Raw genomic sequence first — 22,381 nt, forward strand, 5'->3', positions numbered from 1 at the left:
ACAAAACAGTAACAAGTGGTTGTGTAATCAAATAATGTGTTTCTAGATTGATAATATTGAATATCAGGTTTGTACTTTTATTAAAAACCTTGTAACACAAGAATTACCTGTTGGTCCTGTCTTACCCCATGCCCGGTCCCATCTTACCCCAGTGGGGTAAGATGGGACCAGCTCACTTTTTTTAATCTGTACAGAAAACTCTGTTGTATGCAGAAAGTCTGAGTTGTAGCTTAGAAGCCCATTGCATAACTACACCTTGTGATAGGTTTAGGGTTTTTTATTTATTCATGGTATAGATGCTACATGCTTGTTAGTGATTTCGGTCCTGTCTTACCCCATCTGACTATACTCCACATTATTAGTAGAGGAATTTTCTTTTGAACTTTCAGCAATTCAAGAGAAACTATATAATTAGTGCATAAGAAGAAATTGTTGTATGAAAGCACATCTACAACATTTATGATAGTTAGGAATCCTGCTATATGTTAGATCCAGAATTAATTTAACATATCCAAGTTAAAGAAAGATATGTTCTTCCCCAAATTTATACTAATTCAAAATCTGAATTAAATTTTTCATGAATCCTTTCCCTCCCAACATTGCAATGCCATGCTATTCTCCCACCAATGATAAATGTTTTAATCCAGGCTATATACCAACAAAATAAGTATCCTGGATATGTGCTCCAACAGCCCTTGTATATTTATGATGTCATAAGTATCTTAGATATGTGCCACAACAGCCCCTATATATTGTGGTGCCATAAGTTTCCTGGGTTCATGCCCCAGCATCAGCTATATATTGTGACGCATTAGTATCCTGGATATGCACCCCATCATCCCCTATATATTTGTGGTTCCAGCAGGGTTGGCAATGATTAAATCAAAATGATTAAATCATGTGATTAAATCACTTGATTTTTTTATAAAAAAATCATGATTTTTTTGATTTTTTCGATTTTTTCGATTTTTTTGATTTTTTCATATATTTAAAAATATTGAGTGGCAGTCTTTAATTTATATTGAGGTATTGTTATTCAAGATTTAGTATAAATGTACTATGAATGACAAATTGGTATATAAACATGTTGCCTTTAGTGTATATTAGGTTCCAATAAATTGAATGTTTTTGGTACAGAGGCATCAAGAGTGCAATACTGCAATACATTGTACGTAGCTAGCAGCTTAGCTAATTCTTATAAGGCTATAAGTAGTCTTAACTATTTGGCTATTTGTTTTATATTGATTACAATATACAATTTAAATGTGTTAGCTAGCTTATACAGGATGGGGCAGAACTGATTGTACAGTTTTGAGGCAAAATAAAAGAGTAACGGAGGTACATAAAGAAGAAAGTTTATTTTTCTCATGATTAACATAACATACCATTTAAAATACTTATGTTTTGAAAACAATATCAGGAAGATGGGGTTTGTTAGCTGTAACACACTGTTGGAGTTGTTCTCGGAAGTTTCCTACAGCATGTTCACACATATGGCGAGGTATGGCCATAACCTCTGCTGCAATAATCCCTCCCCTTAGCTGTAGTAGGGTGTGAGGGGGACTTCTGAACCCCTTTCTTTTAGATGTCCCCAAAGAAAGAAATCACAAATGCTCAAATCAGGTGACCTCGCAGGCCACTGTAAATCACCCCTCTGAGACACCAGACGTCCGGGAAACATGCGTTTCAAAACATTGAGTGACATTCGAGCTGTGTGAGCTATAGCCCCATCCAGCTGGAACCACACGTCTCCCAATGCTTCATTTCAACAATGTTTTCCATCATGTGCTGCAAGAAATTTTGCAACATTGCAGCATAGCAATCGGAATTCACTGTCATGGTTACTCCCTCCTCTGAAAACGACTCCAACAGTGTATTGCAGCTAACAGCCCACATCTTCCAGATATTGTTTTCAAAACATAAGTATTCTAAATGGTATGTTATGCTAACTTCTAGGAAAATAAACTGCCTTCTTTATGTACCTCCATTACTCTTTTATTTTACCTCAAAACTGCTCAATCGGTTCTGCCCCACCCTGTATATTGAGAGGTTGAGATTGTATTGACCTTTTAGGCAATTAGAAAGTTTTTCCACCCTAATACAAGTATTCTAATTAAAATATTTAATTTCACTACCTATCTGTTATGTGACTCTTCAATGTTTAGGAGATCTGCATTACTGAAGTGTTTTTGTATATTGAAGCCAGTTAAATGGTCAATATTTAGCTCATAACCTTGCTCCATACAAACTTTACAAAGCTAATGAATAGACTGATCAATAATAGTTTACCCAAAAATCCCAAAATGGTAAACACCACCTTGTCCTGTTGGCCATTATTGAAGGCAATAAGTGCCCTTTTTAGCCATCCATTATGATCCATATACTGTTATTGTTAGTAGGCTAATTGCAACATAAAAAATAACACCTCAAAAAAGACAAAAAAGCTGAAAAAATAAAAAAAATCAAAAAAATCATGAAAAAATCAAAAAAATCATTGATTTTTTATTTTTTTGATTTTTTTAAAAAAATCAAAAAAATCGCCAACCCTGGGTTCCAGGCTTATGACACACAAATGTATTAGATGACATACACAAATGTACACTGTATTAGAATGTTCTCTGTGTTGCTACTCTGTATTACAATGTTTTCTTTGTTGCAGGAGGTGGAACAAGATGAGTGCAGTGAGGAGCTCAAGCCCCAACAATTTACAAGAATTATTTCCTGTTGCCTTTGCGTTTGAGTCTGGCCATTCCCCGCCGCTGATACGGGGGCAGGCATTGAGTCCTACCTTAGAGCCTGATGGCCTCACCACCCCTCGCAGTGCACCCCACCTCCCCAAGACCTATTATGTCACTCCCCAGGTCTACAATGAGGCCCCAGAGCAGTGCCCTGACAACTTCACCAGCAATGAAGCCAATATTGAGGACCTCATGAACTTGCTGAGCAGCCCACACCCTTTACATGATATAGAGGCGCAGAACGATCCTGAGCAGGAATTTCCAGTCATGCCCTTACCAGACCAGGCAAGCCTCTTTAGCTCGCATGAGCCAAGGGCTGCATCTGCTCACCCTCTCCTAAATGAGAGTGGTGATGAGCCACTGCCTTCACAGAGCTGCCGAGTTGTTAGGCTCCCCTGCACCCCACATCCACGCAGCATCTGTTCCGTGAAGCAGGGATGCAAACGTTTGTCAAGCAGCGCTTCCAGAAAACTCAAGAGCCGCAGAAGTCACTCCAGGCAATACGTCAGTTCTGAAGTGGTTGAAATAGAGATATATTCCCAGTCGGACTCATCAGACGATTCAAGCTCCTCCTCAGACTCACCGCCAGAGTCTCCAGTCCCAGTAAGGAATGGCGCCATGAGTCGCCGTTGCTCCAGCAGACGAGTGGATGATGCCCCATCTGCTCCAGACCTACAGCTGGACTGGCTATCATCCTCTGACAATGATACGGACTCTGACTCTGTGGTGGAGCTAACAAACAGCATGCCTGCTCGCGCTGTCTCTGTGGTTGACCTCACCAATGAAAGTGGTGATGAACAGCACACTTTAGAGAGACAAAATCAATCCATCCTTGCTGAGAGACGTTCTTTAATTAATGCTGACTCTTCCGTGCCTTGCGTTGCTTTAAAACCTTTATTGCTTCGCGACTCAGATGACTCTCGGCCACTGGAAAATTCTTCTCATCCAAATATAAATACAAGCGAAAACCATGCAAGTTTCAGTGGTGCTCATTTGCACCAGAACTCCTTAGGTGCCGCTGGTCTGTCAGCCAGTGCAACTGTAGGTGGAGAATTTAATGACCATAGGACATCAAATTACAATAATCAACACAGATCTTCACATGCAAACTCAGAGGAATTTGCTCATGAGGCAATGGAGCCAGCTTTCACGTGTGCAAGAAATTCTGGGAACGTCGGTCCACGCATCGCTCCTGACGAACCCCCTGCCTCCATGACGTCTCGGGAAGCCCTTACTGGCACTCGGCATCATAGCCTCCCAGATTTCCATGTAACACGCAACAGATCACAGGTCCCTGCAAGCAATCACAACGACCCTTGTTTCCATCGCTCCCTTGCAGAAGTGAGGGCCCCATCAGCACATACTGTGGGGAATGCACACCTTACAGCTACTCGGCCTCACAGGGATTACTTCCAACAATTTAATAACTCCACTTCTGGCTACCGTTTGGCCTCGTCACCCACCCGTCACACCATTGACCGTCAGGGCCCGTGGGTCAGATCGCGCCGTGAGTCGGCCTTTTCACGCCTGCCTCTCCATCACCAAAGCCTGTGGCTGAGTCAACAGAGGGCAGCTGAAGTTAACCGGATGAGGATGGATCCAAGTTACGGCATGGCTCCTGTTGATCAAGTGCACCTTCTGCCTCCTAGACACTACAACTCGAGCTCTGTGTACAATCGTAACTTTGACTACATGGGTGGGGAACCAGATTATTCTGAGCCACCTCCCCTCAGTAGGTCTTTCAGCTCCGGCCTTGAGCCTCAGACCCCCGTGTCTGCAGCACACATGGCCAGAGACGATGTGGGCAATCCCCCAGACATGCGCATGGCCAGGCTGAGGGCCGCTAGGAACCACTTAGCTCTTCCCTCGGGCACTGCTCACAACAATGGCGAACATCAGAGGGCCGTCTTCGCAGAACTAGATGGTGATACTATCAGAACTAGATGGTGAGTGGTGCTGAATTAGAGGGTGGGTGGTGTAGAACTAGAGGATGACTGAGCAGTGCAGAACTAGTGGGTGAGCATTGCAGAACTAGAGGGTGAGCAGTGCAGAACTAGCAGTGCAGAACTAGAAGGTGAGTGGTGCAGAACTAGAGGGTGAGTGGTGCTGAACTAGGGGGTGAGTGGTACTGAACTAGAGGGTGAGTGGTGCAGAACTAGAGGGTGAGCAGTGCAGAACTAGAGGGTGAGCAATGCAGAACTAGAGGGTGAGTGGTGCAGAACTAGAGGGTGAGTGGTGCAGAACTAGAGGGTGAGTGGTGCAGAACTAGAGGTTCTGTTGTCCAATTGATTTAAAATTTTGCACACTTGCGTAAAGTTGGAGACAATGCCTGAATCAATTGACAGAATTAATAATTTAGATATTTTAAATTTTTTTATATATATGAAAAAATTCAAAAATAATTATTCTTTCAATATTTTAAAATAAAATTAGAAATTCATTGTACCTGTGTAACATCGGACATACTGGATTCTTTAGAAGTGTTGTCTTCGAAAAGTAATTTTTAGACAAATATTATTTAAGCATAAATTTTAAGTGTTAAGACTTTGAAACTTTTTATCTGACGTGATGAGTGGCTAGTAGGTTGGTGCAATTAGTGATGTGGATGATGAAGCCAGGTGATAAGTGATGCCCTTGACGTATGCCATCATGTGTGATGCTCCTAACGTTGTCCAGGTCTGACATGGATGAGGGCGCCAGCACCTCCCATCCTTTCGATGCTCCTGCCTCTCACCACCTCGGCGCCTCCGCCCCTCACCCTCTCGTTGCCTCCACCTCCCACCCTCTCGGCGCCTCCGTCCCTCACCTTCTCGGTGCCTCTGCCTCCCACCCTCTTGGCGCCTCTGCCTCCCACTCTCTCGGCTCATCCGCCTCCCACCCTCTTGGCTCCTCTGCCTCCCAACCTCTTGGCTCCTCCGCCTCCCACCCTCTTGGCTCCTCTTCCTCCCAACCTCTTGGCTCCTCTGCCTCCCACTCTTTCGGCTCCTCTGCCTCCCACTCTTTCGGCTCCTCTGCCTCCCACCCTCTCGGCGCCCTCGCCGCGTCGCGCTCTGGCCACCGTCGCAATTTTCTGCTGGACCGCCACTTGGCTCGCCCTCGCCATCCGTCACGTGGTGCCTTTGATGGCAGTGGAGCCGCCGTGTCGCACCACCACCATCATCACCACCACTACAATACCTCACAGCAATTGCCCCTCAACTTCCCCATGCCCAGCTTTGTGCCCGAGCTGCCGCTGCCTCCCCCGCCTCCCGTCTTCTCTTTTGTTTCCACTGAAAGAACTGATGGTTATTCGATGAACCCGCAGGTGAGTCTTGGGATTCATGCAATAAGCCTGCAGATAAGCTCTTTTGTCCACGCCTCTTTTGTCCACGCCTCTTTTGTCCACACCTCTTTTGTCCACGCCTCATTTGTCCACATCTTTTTTGTCCACGCCTCATTTGTCCACGTCTTTTTTGTCCACGCCTCATTTGTCCAGTCCATGCCCATCGATCGTGAACGCCTCTTTTGTCCACTTTTTTTATCCATGTCCATTGATCACGCCTCTTTTGTCCACGCCCATTGATCAGATCTCTTTTTGTCCACGCCCTTTATGTCCACGCTCCTTTTGTTCACGCCCACTGATAACGCCCCTGCCGCAGGGTGGGCCGCTGGACGTCAGCTTCGCCGGCTTTGAGAACATCGTGCGGATGATGCGACTCAACCAGCACCGCGACTCGCTGCTCACAGTCGGCGCCTCGCAGGCCACTATCGAACGAAACACCCTGGCTCACCGATACATCATCAGGGTGAATAGAGACACTATGGCATGGATTGTAACACAGTAGAGTAAGTACTGGCAGGGTGGGTGAATGCTGAAGAGGCGGGTGAATGGTTGGTCTCTATATCCCCTAAATGTTGGGTCTCTGTGTCCTCAGTGCAGTGGGTCTCTGTAAACCCCATTTGCTGGATCTCTATCACTATCCTGTTTTCCAGCCGAAGGTGGGTGCTGAGAAGTGCACGGTGTGCCTGAGCGACTACGAGAACGACGAGAACGTACGCCGCCTGCCGTGTCTGCATCTCTTCCACACAGCCTGCATCGACCAGTGGCTCGCCACCAGCAAACGCTGCCCCATCTGCCGGGTCGACATCGAACAGCACAATGCCAAGCTCGACTGTGATACCCTAGACGAGCCTACCCCCTCATTCCTAGCCTCTGAGATGGACGACCTGCGTCGGGTACGACGCAGGTCCCAATTTGTTGCCTTAGATGAGGCCTTGGGTAGGAGGGACCCCTTCATTGGGGGAACGGAGGAATTAGATGTAACAGCTGGCGAGACCAGCGACCCTGAGCGACGTGCTCCAGCCCGGGACGAGTATTGGTATGCAGGCGACGAGATTTCGTCTCCCGCCTTCCGTGCGTCCACCCGGCGGCGCCCTGCTACCCTAAGAGGGCTTCTCGAGTGGCCTAGACCTGCCAACCGTCCGTGTAGTTTGTTCGCTCCTTCGAGCGGTGCAAGGCGCGAAAACGCCTTCGACAGTGGCGGCGGCGGCTGGGATGGCCATGTTCAGAATGGCGATACCGTCAGGAACAGCCATCTACAGGATGTTGATGCTGGGAGGAACAACAATGAAGCCAGCATGGACAGTCATTTACAGGATGTTGGAGCCGGCATGGACGGCCATTTTCAGGATGTTGAAACCGGCATGGACAGCCATTTTCAGGATATTGAAACCGGCATGGACAGCCATTTTCAGGAAGTTGAAGCCGGTAGGAGTAGCCATGTCCAGAATGGCGATGACGCATTGCCATTGGATTCTAATGGAAATCTCTCATCATCACGCGTGTCTCAGGCTGCCACGGAGTCAACGCAGCAGGACCACCAGACTGTGACTTTCGTTTCCTTTGCCTCATTAGTGCCCACGGCCACCAGCGAGGAAGCAACAGGTGCCAGTACGTCTTTTAGTTCAGACAGTCAAGGGCTATTTGATGGTGCCTGTCATAGCGAGCCCTTGAGTGACAGCAGCTCTGTGTTGGACGAAAATCGCGTACCAGGACAGCAACCGAACAGCGGCACCAGAGCAATGTTGAGTCAAGACAATGTTGTATATGAAGGACCACATGCTGAGAATGGCGACCTGAGCAACATCATGTTGCAAGATGATATGTATATGATGTAAAGGGCGAGTGGTGATATGATGCAAAAGATTGTCATGGGTGATATGATTTTGTTGGGGGACTTTCTATCTCTTCACGAACTGACGTCTCCCCGACACATAGCACGTGATCGTTCTTCACTCAGCTTTTCTACACCAAGGATTTTCGATGAATAAACAGTTGCAAGTAAATATAATCAACATGAATAAATAGAAACACAACACGACAAACCTAACACCCTAATCCTAACCTAACTTTAACCTTAACCGTGCGTTTCCATGACTTTCAATTCACTTCACAAATCCAATAATCGATTCCAAATATTGAGTTTAAATATTGAGGCCTTCCTGAAATAGAAAAAAAACGCTTGAAATGAATAACTAGAGAATGAATATATAATAAACAAATTAACACGCCCAAATAATCAATTAAACGAAACGATTCCCTTCTAAAATTGAACTATCACAATATAATCACAGAGCTATCGATTAACGTACCTCCACGGCAAGAACACTAGACACAATGACAGCCCCCAGGAGGGACTTCTGACGCGTGTCTGTGCTCGCCAGAAGTGCTATGGGATTTCGCGCTTCTAGGGGGATTGTTCCTGAACGCCTTACCGCTGAGCTCGCGGTGGCTGACTGCCGGTTTCAGTTGTGGGGTCAAGTTATTATGTAGGTAGGATTCCTTGCATTAAGTAATTATGTAGGCGGGATTCCTTATATTTCCTTTCTTTGTCCCTCGTGCGGGCGGCCGACGTCCCGTGTAAGCAACCTCTAGTTCGAGTGTCTTCGTTTCTTTTGCTTTTCACTTGTCCCTATTTTTCACTTCGTCTCTTCGAGATGCTAACGCTGCTTCTTTCGAGCCAGCTTCAGCGGGCTGGATAATTGAGACCTTCCCCCCTCTTGTGGGCGAGGATTAATTTGAGATATTGAATAACTGAGACCTTCCGCCTCGCTTTCGATGCAACATTTTGACCTCCGGTGCGAAATAGCTTGATGGCTGAAGCGCTAGCAAACTATTATACTACTACTACTACACAATGATAGACAAAACGCAATACTGCTTGGAGGTCACTGCTAAGCTGATTGAAAATGAAAAAATCAAATCCTAAACCTAATATATTGAAACTCACATATACAGCGCTCAATCTATATCCTCTACAATGTAAGAAAGTGGCATGATTGATATATTGCACGGAGAGAGTGACCTTGCTTTATCGAGTTTGGTTGGGAGGTGGAGCTTCGACTGGCGGGTGACAACTGCCTCTCTCTGTGAGAGCGCTGCCAGGAAGCAAATTTAGCTCATCATTAAGCACAAAATCAAAGCTCACATGAATGTTTTTATCATAAAATGTAAAAACTTCTCCAAAGACTCCGAAAAAATAATGAAGCTCCTATCTGCAAGTGTGTGCACAGCGCTCCTGCTTTCCTCTATTCTGCTTAGCATTTATTCTTGTGTTTCTTTCTCTTATTTTAAGAGTTCTGCACCTCACCCAAATTTTTGTTCAATAATTTAGTCATGATAAATGCATAAATTCGATGCATTTTCTCGAGTTTCTGTGGCGTTGGTTTATTTGTGTTCCTTAGTTCTGGCGGGGAAAATTATACTGCAATGCTGTGAACGATTATGGTGAGGTGAGAACAGTTCCATTATATTTGGTGAGGCGGCGATGGTGTTTCAATTCAGCGTTATTCGTACGAAGTTGCTTTAGGTGTTCTTGCCAAGGCGCCTCATCTCTCGCCATGAGGCGCATAACGGCGGCATAATTCCTACTTCTTGTTTTTTATGTTTAAGCGCTACAGCGCAGTGGTAGCGACACGGGATGAGAAGAGCTGTGGCCTCGAGCCTTTGTAAGCTCAGTTCATTCTAGGTGTCGCTGGTGGCGGCACCTGGTAGCCGCCAAAGGTGGTGCATCAGCGAGGCATTCGGTTGGTGTCCCTAAACGAACTCAGGGTACGTGTTATCTGGGGGATCTGAAGGTCTTGTGTGGATCGAGGGTCCATCTGCTGGTGTAGTGCCACACTTGTGTTTCTTGATTTTGCTCTTTGCTTGTAATTATTTATCAGTTATGAAACAAATCAAGCGTCGAGAGGCTGCCAAGCGTCAGACCTCGACCTGACAATGAGATTATGCTGAGAATTTTCTTTCAATTCGTGTCAAGTCCTCACGTCTTATTCTCGGTAAAGATTATTTTAGGTGGATATTGCTCTGCTGAATGCCAGGTATTATTAGTGTGGAATCAATAATTAAATTTAAAACACCGTATTGATAGTAGTTAGTTGTAATAATTAAGTAGTAGATAGCCTTAAAATGTATTCAAAATTGTTACGGGACTCGATGCGGCTGCAGCTTCAGGGAAGCGCTCCGTTGAAGACGCTGTTGAGAGCTGAACTTGGCGGTTCTAAGTGATCACTATTCAGCTTCTTCCTTATAACAAGTTCGCTCATGTCAACATATTGAAAGATAGACAACTTATCAGGAATTGTGAACCATCTCGAGAGTCTAAACACTAATTATCGCGCCTTAGCAGACCATTTTAGCTGCCGGGGGCGTTAGTGTCTGCCGAGTATTGCTGAGCTTGTGCAACTCCAGCTCTTGTATAAACTATACCAGGGTTTAAGTAATGTTTAATATGTATGAGCAATCTCCTGTATAAATTATAACAGCGTTTTAAATAAAGTTTCGTATGTATGATATCTTTATTTTTAAAGCCAGCAAAAATCTGAAGCCTGCATCTAAGTGGAAATCTGAAGCCTGCATCCTACTATCCCTGTGTGACTTCTGAAAATGGCGCCAGTAAATATGCGCTCACCGGGAAATTAGAATCAAGCAATCGAATTTATTCACCCAGTACAACTACACGTTCACCCAAACTGTAAACCGAACAGTACGCAGGTCACATGTCGCACTATGTCCCATACTTGCTGATGGAACGAAGAGTAGTTACGTTCAAAAACCTAACTCCTAATTAAAGGTTTTTTGCTTCAGTGTGCACGTTTTTGTCGACTTCAGGCACACAGCAGGGGTCACTATTCAGATGGACCATAATATAACAAAAGTTATCCTCTAGAAATCTCGGTAACTATGCCCGGCCACTTATCACATACGAGTCAACTACAATCATGTTGGCGATTTTTACCACGTTACTGATGCTGTGTATGACCAACGGCAAGCTCAGCCTTCCCTCCAGATGATGACATTCAAAGCTTATCATGAAGAGAATAAGGGCGTCGCATGGATGGAGTTGTGATCTGTTGTAGTAGGAGGGACTGAACCTCAGACATTTCTCCTGCTACTCTGTGTCTCTGAGAAGTTCGTTCCGCTGATGTGTGGAGCCTATGCGCCAACAAACTCTACATTGTTGAGTGCTAATTGCTGTACTAGCGAATCACCATTGCGGACAGTGGGACAAGAAGTTCAATGATGCATTTACTCAATAGTAAACAAGTTACCATTACAGTATTTAGTTGGTCTCGGAAGTCTACAGAAGTACGATGCAGTCAGGCCGCGTGCTTAATTTTTTTTAGTCTCTGTAACTTTTTTAGCGATATTGATAAAGTGCAGTCTCTGTCAGGGAACAGAGTGAGAATAAGGGTATTATCTGAAGTGTTATTGAAGTAGGGGTACACTGTGTAGCGAGAATATGCGTATTGAAATGAAGTGTTGATCTTAGTAGCGGTACAATGTGTTCTGGGCGAACAGAAAAGCCCTTCATTATCCTAGACCATTTTGGGTCTGCTTACTGAGTTAATTTCGACTGGCGCATAAATTTTAATTACGCTGTAGCTTAAGTTTTAGCGTGACGGGCTATAGTTTATTTGATAGCTAGAATCTCAGCGTGATGGCTATAATCTTAGCATGACAGGCTAGGGCACTTAGCGTAATAGCTAAAGTCTGCAAATTGTAGTATAGTTAAGATTGTATTCCGATGGAAGCAAACTTGTGCTTTGGAGCTGCCACTTGGAGACCATGAGCCGAGGCAGTCTGACTATAGGAGGACAACACATTTTGCCGAGGCTTGCTTATACTGAAACTCGAGACACGTCCTGTGGGTGGATGGCAAACAATGAGGTTTTGCACGAGGGGGCGTCACCCAGCAGTGGGGGTACGTCTCTCCCAGTAACACACCCCCACGAACACCAGCGACGCAGTACCCATCCCTGTAAACACACAGTTCTACTGAATGTTATTAGAATTGAAGTTACTGTGGCGTTATCGATTTTATGACGATGCCAAAAATTTAATTTGGTACACTTTAATTACGTGTTGTGTTCTTGTGAGCTTGCAGCGAGGCAACTAAACTAATTATGGGAGAGCGTGATAGGGAATGGTCGGTTAATCAGAGCTGCTTCCCACCAAGCGACTTCAGCAGGTAAACGAAAATAAAAGCTAAACGAACGTTCAACTCATGAATGTGAGGATGCAGTGCAGACTGTGCCTGCAGTGAGGGTAATGAATGGCGGCGCCGATCGAGCTGCCAGAAAGACTACTGACGAACAACTCGCTGCCTTAATTACCAGCCAAAGCAAGTAAGCTCGCTTGCTTATTAGCGGGCAGTCTAACCTCACGTTGCTCCAACTCTCGACGCAAAAGAAAACTTGCCGGAATTAGCCTAACTTTACGGGTCGCGGGAAGGCCGGTGCGAGAGAGTCGGGTTTACGCCAGTATGTTAGGCCAAATGTAGAACTGCCTGCCTATGAACAAGTGATGGGCCATAGTCAATGCCCGTCGTCTTACGTCTCCTACTATCGCTGAAGCCAGTGTGTTGCGGCATGTGATTACAGAGTTTCCGTGTGGTATGCAGCTCCTAGCTCTGAGGCTAATTGTAGTTTTATCATGCTGAGGGTGGGAGTTGGCTTCACGACTAACTAAAGAGTTAGTATGGTCAACATGAGGTTACCTCGATGATGCTAATATAAGAATAATTTAGGCACTGATGAGGGTAAACGATTGGTTGAAGTTCACAGTACCAGGATTATGAGGATTGGAGCAGGGAGTTGTGGGTTCGATGTTCGAGATTCGAAGAGAGAGTTCGAAAAGGCCAGTGGCCCAGTGATTACAGTTCAGTAATCACTAAGTAACAAGATTGGCGCAGAGGTGCAGGTTCGATCCAAGCTCTGTGCGCCAGTTCCTAGTCAGAATCGGCGAGGAGGCTGGGCGGTTAAAGCGCAGTGGAATTTGGAGCGGTGAGTTGTGGGTTCGAAACTGCAACAAGCTGTGAATGTTGTGCGATGTTAAGAATCGGCGACAGGCCTAGGGCCTAAACGCTGAAACCGCTATGCGATGCTGTGCTTCATGTGACTGTTCTGGTGAAAATCTGCAAGATAGCCGCGTGACAGAGAATGGCAAGACAAGAGAAGCGAGTTGCGTGTTCGAAACCCCATCAAGCTGTAATAATTTTGTGATGTCTAGAACCGGCGATAGGCCAAAAATGGCCTATTCTATTGACAATTCTATCATATTATAGTCATTTTGATTATGATGTATATTCGTTCCCCTTAGGTCAAGCCTTGCCTTCCATGGCGATTTTATTGGGAAGACGAGGGCCTGGGGAGCTGGCAGGATCTAAGTCTTCCATGATGGTGGCCGCAGCGCCCGATTTGGTGAGCCAGCAAGATAAGTTTTACTCTGTCTTATATATACTTTGTATAGTCATGTACAACCATCCATAGTCAAGTATAGACATGCATGATTATTCTAACGCCCGCTCTTCGTCATGTCGCTTTCGATCACATTTTTTTAATGGCCTCCGTTGTTAAAGCACATAATTGACGTATATATTATCCACCCATTAACAGAAAACCTTACGAATTGCTTTTATAACTTATTTTTCAGGCTAACAGTGATTGCAATGAGGATTACCATATGTACAACAATAAATAAATGTTAATGATGATAACAGTAAATATAGATTGACGAAAAGTTATTGCAAGTTGCATGGATGTTTTCCCCTTCAGGAACTTAGACATGAGGTCGTGTTTGCCGGCGCGACATTTACACGTTGGGCGCCTGGCCAGTTACGAGCACATAAAGTTTAGATTTATTTTCAGGCCCAAGTCTTAGTTGAAGTCATAGATTAATTCGTTTAGATAACTGAAGAAGACAAGAGTCATGAGCAAATAAAGTTTCGATTAATTTAAAGGCCAAACCGCAGTTAATGTGTTAGATTCGTTCGTTCAGATTATTAAATACTGAGTTTTTGTACTGAAAGGTGTAATAGTCAATATGCTGCAGTTAGGGCGATGGAAATGGAAGCTATATAATAATTCTGCGCCAATAACAGTAAGGGCCGAATTATTAAGCCTGTCTTGCAGCTCAGTCAAGCAAATTACTTACGTCACTACAGTGTCTGCTCGTCTGCAGTAGCTTTACTTCGTTTATTTTTGGTGCAATTGTGTGCTGTTGAGGGACGATGTGAAGAAAACTACCACACCCACTTTGCTTATACTGACAGAAAATTTCTCGTTTGGTGTGAGATTGAACCATGGGTTTGTTTGTATGAGAATTTCCAAAACGCGCCCATGCTCGCTTGAGCCGTAATGTTACGGCTCAATTGCATAATTAAAGAATTATTATCAAGATTATAATGTTTACAACAATATACACTGATATTTAGTACGAGTATTCAATTTGCATTTTGTGAGTTATAAACTTTTCTGCAACCTATCCATTCCAGTCGATTCTTGAACTATTAAGTTGGCTCGCAAAGGGTTTCAGGTTGCATTCTACAGCATAGTGACATTAGTGAGCTAACACAGATGTTGAGAAAAAAATATCGGAAACGGTACAATGAAGTCATCTCAAACTTTTCTACTGGCATTTACAAATCAATGATATTTATATTGGCCTGAACATCTTAGGCCACATCAGGCCTACATTTCAGCGCCGACATCATTATGTTAACTCGGCGGGATTTGACTCAGTGTGATATAATCCACAGCGCTTGTTTTTTCTCATTATGTTCATATACCGAGTTGAGAGTGCTCATCAGCGATTATAAGACAATTTTGTGCATATACATTCAATCATCGGTATGATTTACAGTGCAATGTTTACTTTTTGCGTCTCTTTTTAAATGACGTATATTTTTGCACAGCTTATGGTAGGCTGTTGAATTCATTCTTCCGTCATACTTTAACGGATTCAGTGCCATCTATCGCACCAAACACACAAACCATTCATACTCATAGGCGCTGTGTCGTTGAGTTGAACTTAGGAGCTGGTCCACTTACTCCACTAGACTAGAGTTTTCTGTGCTCAATCTGTGAAGTTACACTGTGATTTTGAATAATATTTGAATGATGATCACTTGAGTAATTTGAATCAGAAATTTTATTGCGACAGCTGGAAATAAATACCAGATGGTTCGATCTCTGGTTTCGAAGCAACCCAAAAGCTCTGCTCAAATGTGGAAGCAAGTGCAGATGGGAGTGCGGGCATTTATACTCTTCACTCAGAAGATTTGGGGGTTTATTTGTTATGTCATAAGAAAACAGTTTAGAGTGGTGAGTGATTTGCACTTTCAAAAATACAGCATTCATAGATCTTAGTTATTCATTTTGGCATTTGGAAAACAGTTACCTACCTATATGCTAGGCCTACTTGAATAGGTAATGATTTCCCTATCATGAAAATGTTTAGGGCTTACCTAACTAGGTAATTCTGCAAAGTTGCTTTTGAATTTTTTAAGACATGTGTCTGTTGAAGACTTGAAGTCTTTCTCACTCTCATTGAAGATTGAAGACTGAAGAGTGTGCATTGCCATAGCATAGGTCTGCATAGCTAGTATGCAAACCATTCTACATGTTACAAATAATCATCTTCATAGATTGAATTAAGTTTATTGCTTAGACTAATCATTTTTAGACAAGTTGTATAAATTTTTAATCTCTATTTCTTGCTTTCTAATTTTGATGGTCTACTTCAGGTGCTACAGCATCAGGCAGTGAAGTACCAAGTGCTGCCACTATCTCCTCTCTCCCGTCACAGACTTAGTGAGTTATTTGGTGCATAGATTGCTTGCATTTTCTTTTATAGATGGTCCTGTGTTGGACAATATGTACCTATACCGTAAAATGGGGTAACTTAGACCACTTTATTTTTTATAAATGATGCCATTTTTTTGCTAGCTAAATTAAACTTGAATTGAAACATGCAAAATACAGGTCTATACTCTAGCTTCACTCACCATAAATTGCTGGCTCCTGCCTCTCATAGTCTTTATGTAATTTCAAAAAAAGTGATGGTCTTTGTTACCCCAGCTCTTGGGGTAACTTAGACCTGTCTCTTATACACATCTAGATGTGTATAAGAGACAGCCCCCCCGCTGAGCCGGACCGGTCGATGCTCTTGCAAACGCATAAGTACTCACAATAATTCCCTGCCACCATGATGGGGGCGCTGCCCCCCAATGGGCGAAATGTGACCACCTAATGGAAGCCATGACGGGGTAACATTATAACATAGACCGGTTTGGAAATTAAGTTAAAATTACCATATATAAGACTCTGTAGAGTCTGAAACATAAAGAAAAAACATTAATAGCAATAATAGGTGTATCAAACATAAAATATGTTAGTTAGGTACCTATGGTAATTTTAACTTAATTTCCAAGCCGGTCAATGTTACCCCATCACGGCTGCCAATAGGTGGTCAAAGTTACCCCATTGGGGGGCGGTGCCCCCCATTTGCAAACTATGACACTTTCCTAAAATTTGTCTTTTGCATATGTAACTAGAAGAGTTCTACTACAATGCATCAAAATCTGGAGTTATTTTACCAAAAAATAAAAAAATTGGAGGGGGTACTCCGACAGGCTTTAAATAATAGCTCTTTTTCGTCGCGTCACATTATTAATTTTTTAACCTATCAGATATGCAAACTTTTTAAATCTTTCTATTGTGTTACGTAGCCTCAGTAGGTATTAGGCCTTTGATGGCCACTGACAAAATTTTTCTATGTCAAATTGTTTTTGAGTTTTGGGGGTTTTTGTTAAAAAAACGAAAAGTGGTCAAAGTTACCCCGCCGGTCAAAGTAACCCCATTTTACGGTAGTATTTATAATAAATAACAGCCTAATTATTGTTTAGTAAGAGAGAAATCATAATAAAATAAAGAATTTTTATTGTTTAGTAAATGAGTACCGTATACTGTCAATAATGCACATATATAGGTACTGTCATTAATGCTCATTATTTGAATATTAGCTCACAAAAAATTATTAAATTGCCCCCACTTTTGATTAGTGATACCTATATTCAGTTGCTTTGATTTTGTTAAAGAATTAGAATCAATTGTCTGCTGTTGGAGTAGCCATAGAAAACAGCTTGAATTTTAGCAACTGATTTGTAAGAAAACTGGTTGCTAATCATAAAAATGTGATAGTCAATTTGGCAAACATCTGACTAGTTTACTGAAATTGCTAAAACAAAATCTATTTGTAGGCCACCAATTTTTCTCATAGCTAGAATATATTGCAAGCTGCCCTACTTTTATTTATTGAGCATGTGTGTTGTCAGGTTTAGTGAAGCGCAAGGTGTTGGTGCTGGACTTGGACGAGACCCTGATCCACTCCCACCATGACGGCGTTTTGCGACAGATGGTCAAGCCAGGCACGCCGCCTGACTTTGTTCTTAAAGTCACCATTGAACGGCATCCTGTCAGATTTTTTGTCCACAAAAGACCACATGTGGATTATTTTCTTCAAATTGTGAGTTATTATGCATAATATTTTTTGGTAACTCTGGCTTATCTCATTAACACTTTGATTTTATTTACCCATTTGCTAAACTTTTGTAATAATTTGTCCTTGACCCTATCCTCTCTACAATTAGAACCTTGCATTAAATTTTTTCTAAATAAAGTGTTGAAATAATTGCTTTGGCACATAGGTATATGCACCAGTAGGTTCTGGAGTAACATATACCTATTATCCATGCTACATGTATGAATTCATTCACAAAGGACCACTTTGGAGTCATCATTTTGATGACTTTTGATCAAATTTTGTAATTACATGCATTTCAGTATTACCTATAAACCTTCATCTCATAATTATTAGGCTTTCATATTAGAATTAATTGGTAGCAAATAAAGCACATTGTCGTTGTTGGTGGAGGAATGATGAATTTGAATTTAATTTCTGATCAACTATTTATGGATGCTTCAGTTATTGAAGTCATTACTAGTACAAGGGGCTGTCTGATACAGGAATTTGATATTTTAATAATTTAACAAAATTTTTTGGTTTGCCACTTTGCCCCCAAAGTTTTTGCCAAGAGCTCTTGAGATTTAAGTGAAACTTCAAACACGGGAAGAATGATCTACGTATTCATTAGGTGAAATGATGTATTCCATTCTCTTTCATGTTGTGAAAAAACTTGGGATGAATAAAACGTTTGTTTGCTTTCAATTTACGGATTTATAGCATAAAAGTTAAAAATCGAGGATATCATTGATCTCATGGTGTATAATTGGCAAACAGGATACATTGAGCTGTGAAAAAATCAAAGAAGATCTTATTCCGTTGTTTATCAGCTGCTATTCTTTGTCAACACTTGTTGATCAGGAAGGTAACTTATTATATTGTCATTATATTTAAAAATTAAACTAAGAAGTTTGTAACATTTAGGACTGCATATAACAGTCTTGTCCATGGTTAGCTTAATATTTTTTTTTGTTCCACGTTTCTGTGCTGTATTGGTTCAAAGCAGCATGTCTGTAGGTATATTAAATTGAGAATAATGCCGGTTGCACTCAAAATTTCCTTATAGTTTAATACCACCCTAACACTGAATGAACTTGTCCAAAATACCATATTTCTATTTCACAAAACAGATTTCAACAGGTTAAAAATAATTAAAGTAATTTTGATACTATGAAACCTGCCATTCTTATACAGTCAAACAACCACATCCCTAAAAACTCTGGAGCTTCATAGTTAGAAATTTTGCATCCCAAATGCATTCAAGCTTATCTTGCATTCACCAACCATTCCATCAATCAGTCTTTTGTCAGCAGCCATCACTTCAACACCTCTATTCTCATTGTAGCTGCGTCTTATCAAATCTGCCTGAGGAAGCTCAATGCTGAGCACACATCACAAACTTTAGAATACTATTCACAAACTTTAGAATACTATTCTTTTGGTGAAAATTTAAAATTATTAGAACCAACAGTAGTTCGTATGGTTAGGCACCTAGAAAAGTTGAACTAAAAGGAAATTTTAAGCAAAACGGGCATTATTTGTAATGAAACGTGCTTGAATGAAGGGCTCCTAGTACCTTCACATACTAGGTACTAGTACCTACTAGTATACCTATCATATATGTATATTATGAGTATCACTGTTGTGGTACCGTATAACATGATTTCATTGGTTTTGCAGGTGTCGCAGTGGTATGAGTTAGTTGTGTTCACTGCTAGCATGGAAATCTATGGTGCTGCAGTAGCAGATAAGTTGGATGCTGGCCGAGGACTACTGCAGCGTCGCTACTACCGCCAGCACTGCACGCTGGACTATGGCTCCTACACAAAGGACCTCTCTGCAATATGTCCTGATCTCTCCTCTGTCTTCATATTAGACAATTCTCCAGGAGCATACAGGGCTTATCGAGGTAGGTGTGTTGTATTAATGGTGTGATAAAATATTTTCATGGCTCTAACCGTAACAGATAGGAAGTGCCCATTATTATTTTATTGGCATTCAAGACTGGGCAATGTCTCGATATAGGCATTGTAGCAGCAGCGCTGTGAGCAACACAGATGACACTAGAAGTGGTTCACTACCATATTGGTAATTTTTTATAAAAACGATAGTTTTTGAAATTATTGTATTCCTGACCTCGCAATTCCTGTATAAATTTGAAAATTCATGTGAAAGTAGCCCTATTAACAGTAGAAAGTATTAATAATTAGAGTTTTGAAAAAATTATTTCTAACACCAATAATCAAACCCATAATAAAAAAGTGTAACAGATTTAGTACTTTTAATTGTTTCGGCAAAAAAAGCACTATATATATCACTGAAAATGGCTTTATGTTGATTCATTTTAGGAGGTTGTAGCTAACGCAATAGGTACTGTTCTTTAGATGTAAGAGTTACCAGATTATATTATACTGCTACTGTTTGTACAGATAACGCAATTCCGATCAAGTCGTGGTTCAGCGACCCGCTGGACACGTCGCTGTTGAACCTCCTGCCCGTGCTGGACGCCTTGCGCTTCACGGCGGACGTGCGCAGCGTCCTGTCGCGAAACCTCCACCTCCACAGACTCTGGTTGGCACCATGACTCTTGTGATGACCCTTAGTGAATGGTCGAGCACCATGGCTCTTGTGATTGCCCTGAGTGACTGTGGTCGAGCACCATGGTTCTTGTGATTGCCCTGAATGACTGTGGTCAAGCACCATGACTCTTGTGATTGCCCTGAGTGACTGTGGTCGAGCACCATGACTCTTGTGATTGTCCTTCGTAACCCTGGTCACTGGTCAGTCACTACGATCATCAATAATCTTTACTTCGCCTGGTCAGAGAGTCAATGACTCTTAATTCCCAGTGACTGCTATGTGGCCAAAGTATTTTAATACTTCACATAATCTATTGATGTTAATTTTTAGAGCGCCTTCCAGTCGCGGCATTGTTAATGTCTCAGCCTTGACTGCTCGTCTCCATGTGATATTAATTCTTCATTAAGCAGATACTGTCAATGACATTCGTACCTAATGGTCTAGTAACGAGATTTTACCTTACTGACAGCGGGCTAAAAGATAACTCATAGGAACCTTTTATTTCGAATATCTTTATCTGACTGTTACGTTTATTTGCAGGTAAACGCTGTCCCCGCCCTGTTCAATGCCGCGGCAGCAGCTGTGAAGCGTGAATAGTACTGTACTTACTGTAAAGAGTGTACAGTCAGAAAAATCTTGCACTTCGTACTTGTACAGTACTGTGCTTGCTGTTAAGTGTGTACAGTACGACGAAACCTGCATTGCATATTGCATCTTCCCACCTTCATGTAGCATGGCCGGTGGAATTGGGCCAGTGGGCCAAACGTTATTCAGCAACGTCAAGTCCATGACTTAATATCCTGATGCCATCAGAGATGGATTTATGTACAACTTTTATTTCTGAAGCATTTCTAATTCCGGCGTGTCTAAAAAGCGTTCCTTTGAAACGGAAATTAGGGTTAGAAAGAGATTGGCAGCAAGACGGTGCTATCGTAGATAGCAGTTGCTCATAACTCATGATGATTAGTATGGAACTATTATGATGATTTGTTGTAAGATAACTTTTGTTATGACTTGAGCTGCTTTACTGGATGTCAATGTTTGAAATTGAGATATTCACTTATTTTACCACAAGAATCAGCACTGTTAGACAGATTGTATAATAAGAGCTACAAAATTCGTGCAGTTTGCCTTTTCTTCTGTTCCGTATGCCGCGATCTGAGGGATTGATGAATGAAAGGTTTGAAAAAACCAAAGGTTCAATATCTGAGATGACGACGTGGAGACTTCAAAGTTATCCCGGCTTAAAATATTTAATGCTGTTGAAAAATAGGCTCACCTGCGATTGTTAGATTCAGTGCTTAGCCCAAATGTGATGGGAAGGGGTTTTGGGAAACTGTGAACAGAGATTGCAAATTCTGTATAAAAATTCTGTTTTAAAATACTCCGCTAGTTGAATGCTGATGGATGATTGTAATTAGTTGGGAGTGTCCCCCATCTCTCGTGTTTCTTTGATCCACGCTGTACGTCTTAAAGACGTGTCCAGGAGTAAAGTGCAAACGACTCTAAAATAATCAAATTTTGTTATCTGTGTCAACCTTGAGACGTTTGTTATGATCTAACTGTTAATTTGTTTTGCAATTGACTTAATTATGCTGTTGCCGAGGCAAATAAGCATCTTATGACGCATGACCAACTTCTTATTCTGGACGCATGACCAGCGTCTTATATATATCAGCTTCTTATTCTAGAACGCTGAAGTGTGCCCGGAATATGTTTCGTTGCGGTTAGATATTAGGCACGGCACTCCTGCTCATCTGAACTTCTGCAAAGAACATTGGGTGTGGCCTGGCCTCTCGTGTGCTGACTAGTCTGTCGTGTCGTGCAGCTCTAAAGCCAGCAGAATTTCATCAGGGTAAAGCCAGCAGTAATTTCCTTTTTCTCGCCAAGTATTGTTTTTGGTGATCATTGCGATTCTCCACTGCAATCAGCCTCATTCACCTCACCCTATGTCCATTCACTGAAGGGCTAAGATAAGCCTTAAAGGCTCAGATTGAGACCCGCGAGCCCTCAGGCAGGCTCGGCTAGGATGCCCGATGCGATTCTATCACTACGTTGATTCATTATAACTCCGCTCGTAAATGAAATATCAGTCTGAAATTTTTCACTCCTATTCGGCTATTTTTTTCAATTTCTCTGCAAAAAAACAAAAAAATATGCAAACTTTGCATTACATCAGTTATGATGGAGAAAAATGTTGGGCGTCGATTTTCATTATATA

General features: G+C 42.3%; 2 protein-coding genes across 2 annotated transcripts; both read left to right on the forward strand.

Moving 5' to 3' along the window:
* Positions 1-2,639: 2,639 nt before the first annotated feature.
* On the forward strand, positions 2,640-8,460 carry LOC108682562 (E3 ubiquitin-protein ligase Arkadia). Its single transcript, XM_018171751.2, has 4 exons — positions 2,640-4,684; positions 5,415-6,042; positions 6,377-6,523; positions 6,711-8,460. Exons 1-4 carry the CDS (start codon positions 2,673-2,675, stop codon positions 7,893-7,895), a joined length of 3,972 nt encoding a protein of 1,323 aa, XP_018027240.1. The 5' UTR covers positions 2,640-2,672; the 3' UTR covers positions 7,896-8,460.
* Positions 8,461-15,084: 6,624 nt separating this feature from the next.
* Positions 15,085-22,273, forward strand: LOC108682567 (CTD nuclear envelope phosphatase 1). Its single transcript, XM_018171757.2, has 6 exons — positions 15,085-15,380; positions 15,803-15,869; positions 17,393-17,583; positions 19,261-19,489; positions 20,010-20,151; positions 20,701-22,273. Exons 1-6 carry the CDS (start codon positions 15,237-15,239, stop codon positions 20,702-20,704), a joined length of 777 nt encoding a protein of 258 aa, XP_018027246.1. The 5' UTR covers positions 15,085-15,236; the 3' UTR covers positions 20,705-22,273.
* Positions 22,274-22,381: the final 108 nt, after the last annotated feature.

Source organism: Hyalella azteca, unplaced genomic scaffold (assembly GCF_000764305.2).
Source record: "Hyalella azteca isolate HAZT.00-mixed unplaced genomic scaffold, Hazt_2.0.2 contig5129, whole genome shotgun sequence".
NCBI lineage: Eukaryota > Metazoa > Arthropoda > Malacostraca > Amphipoda > Hyalellidae > Hyalella > Hyalella azteca.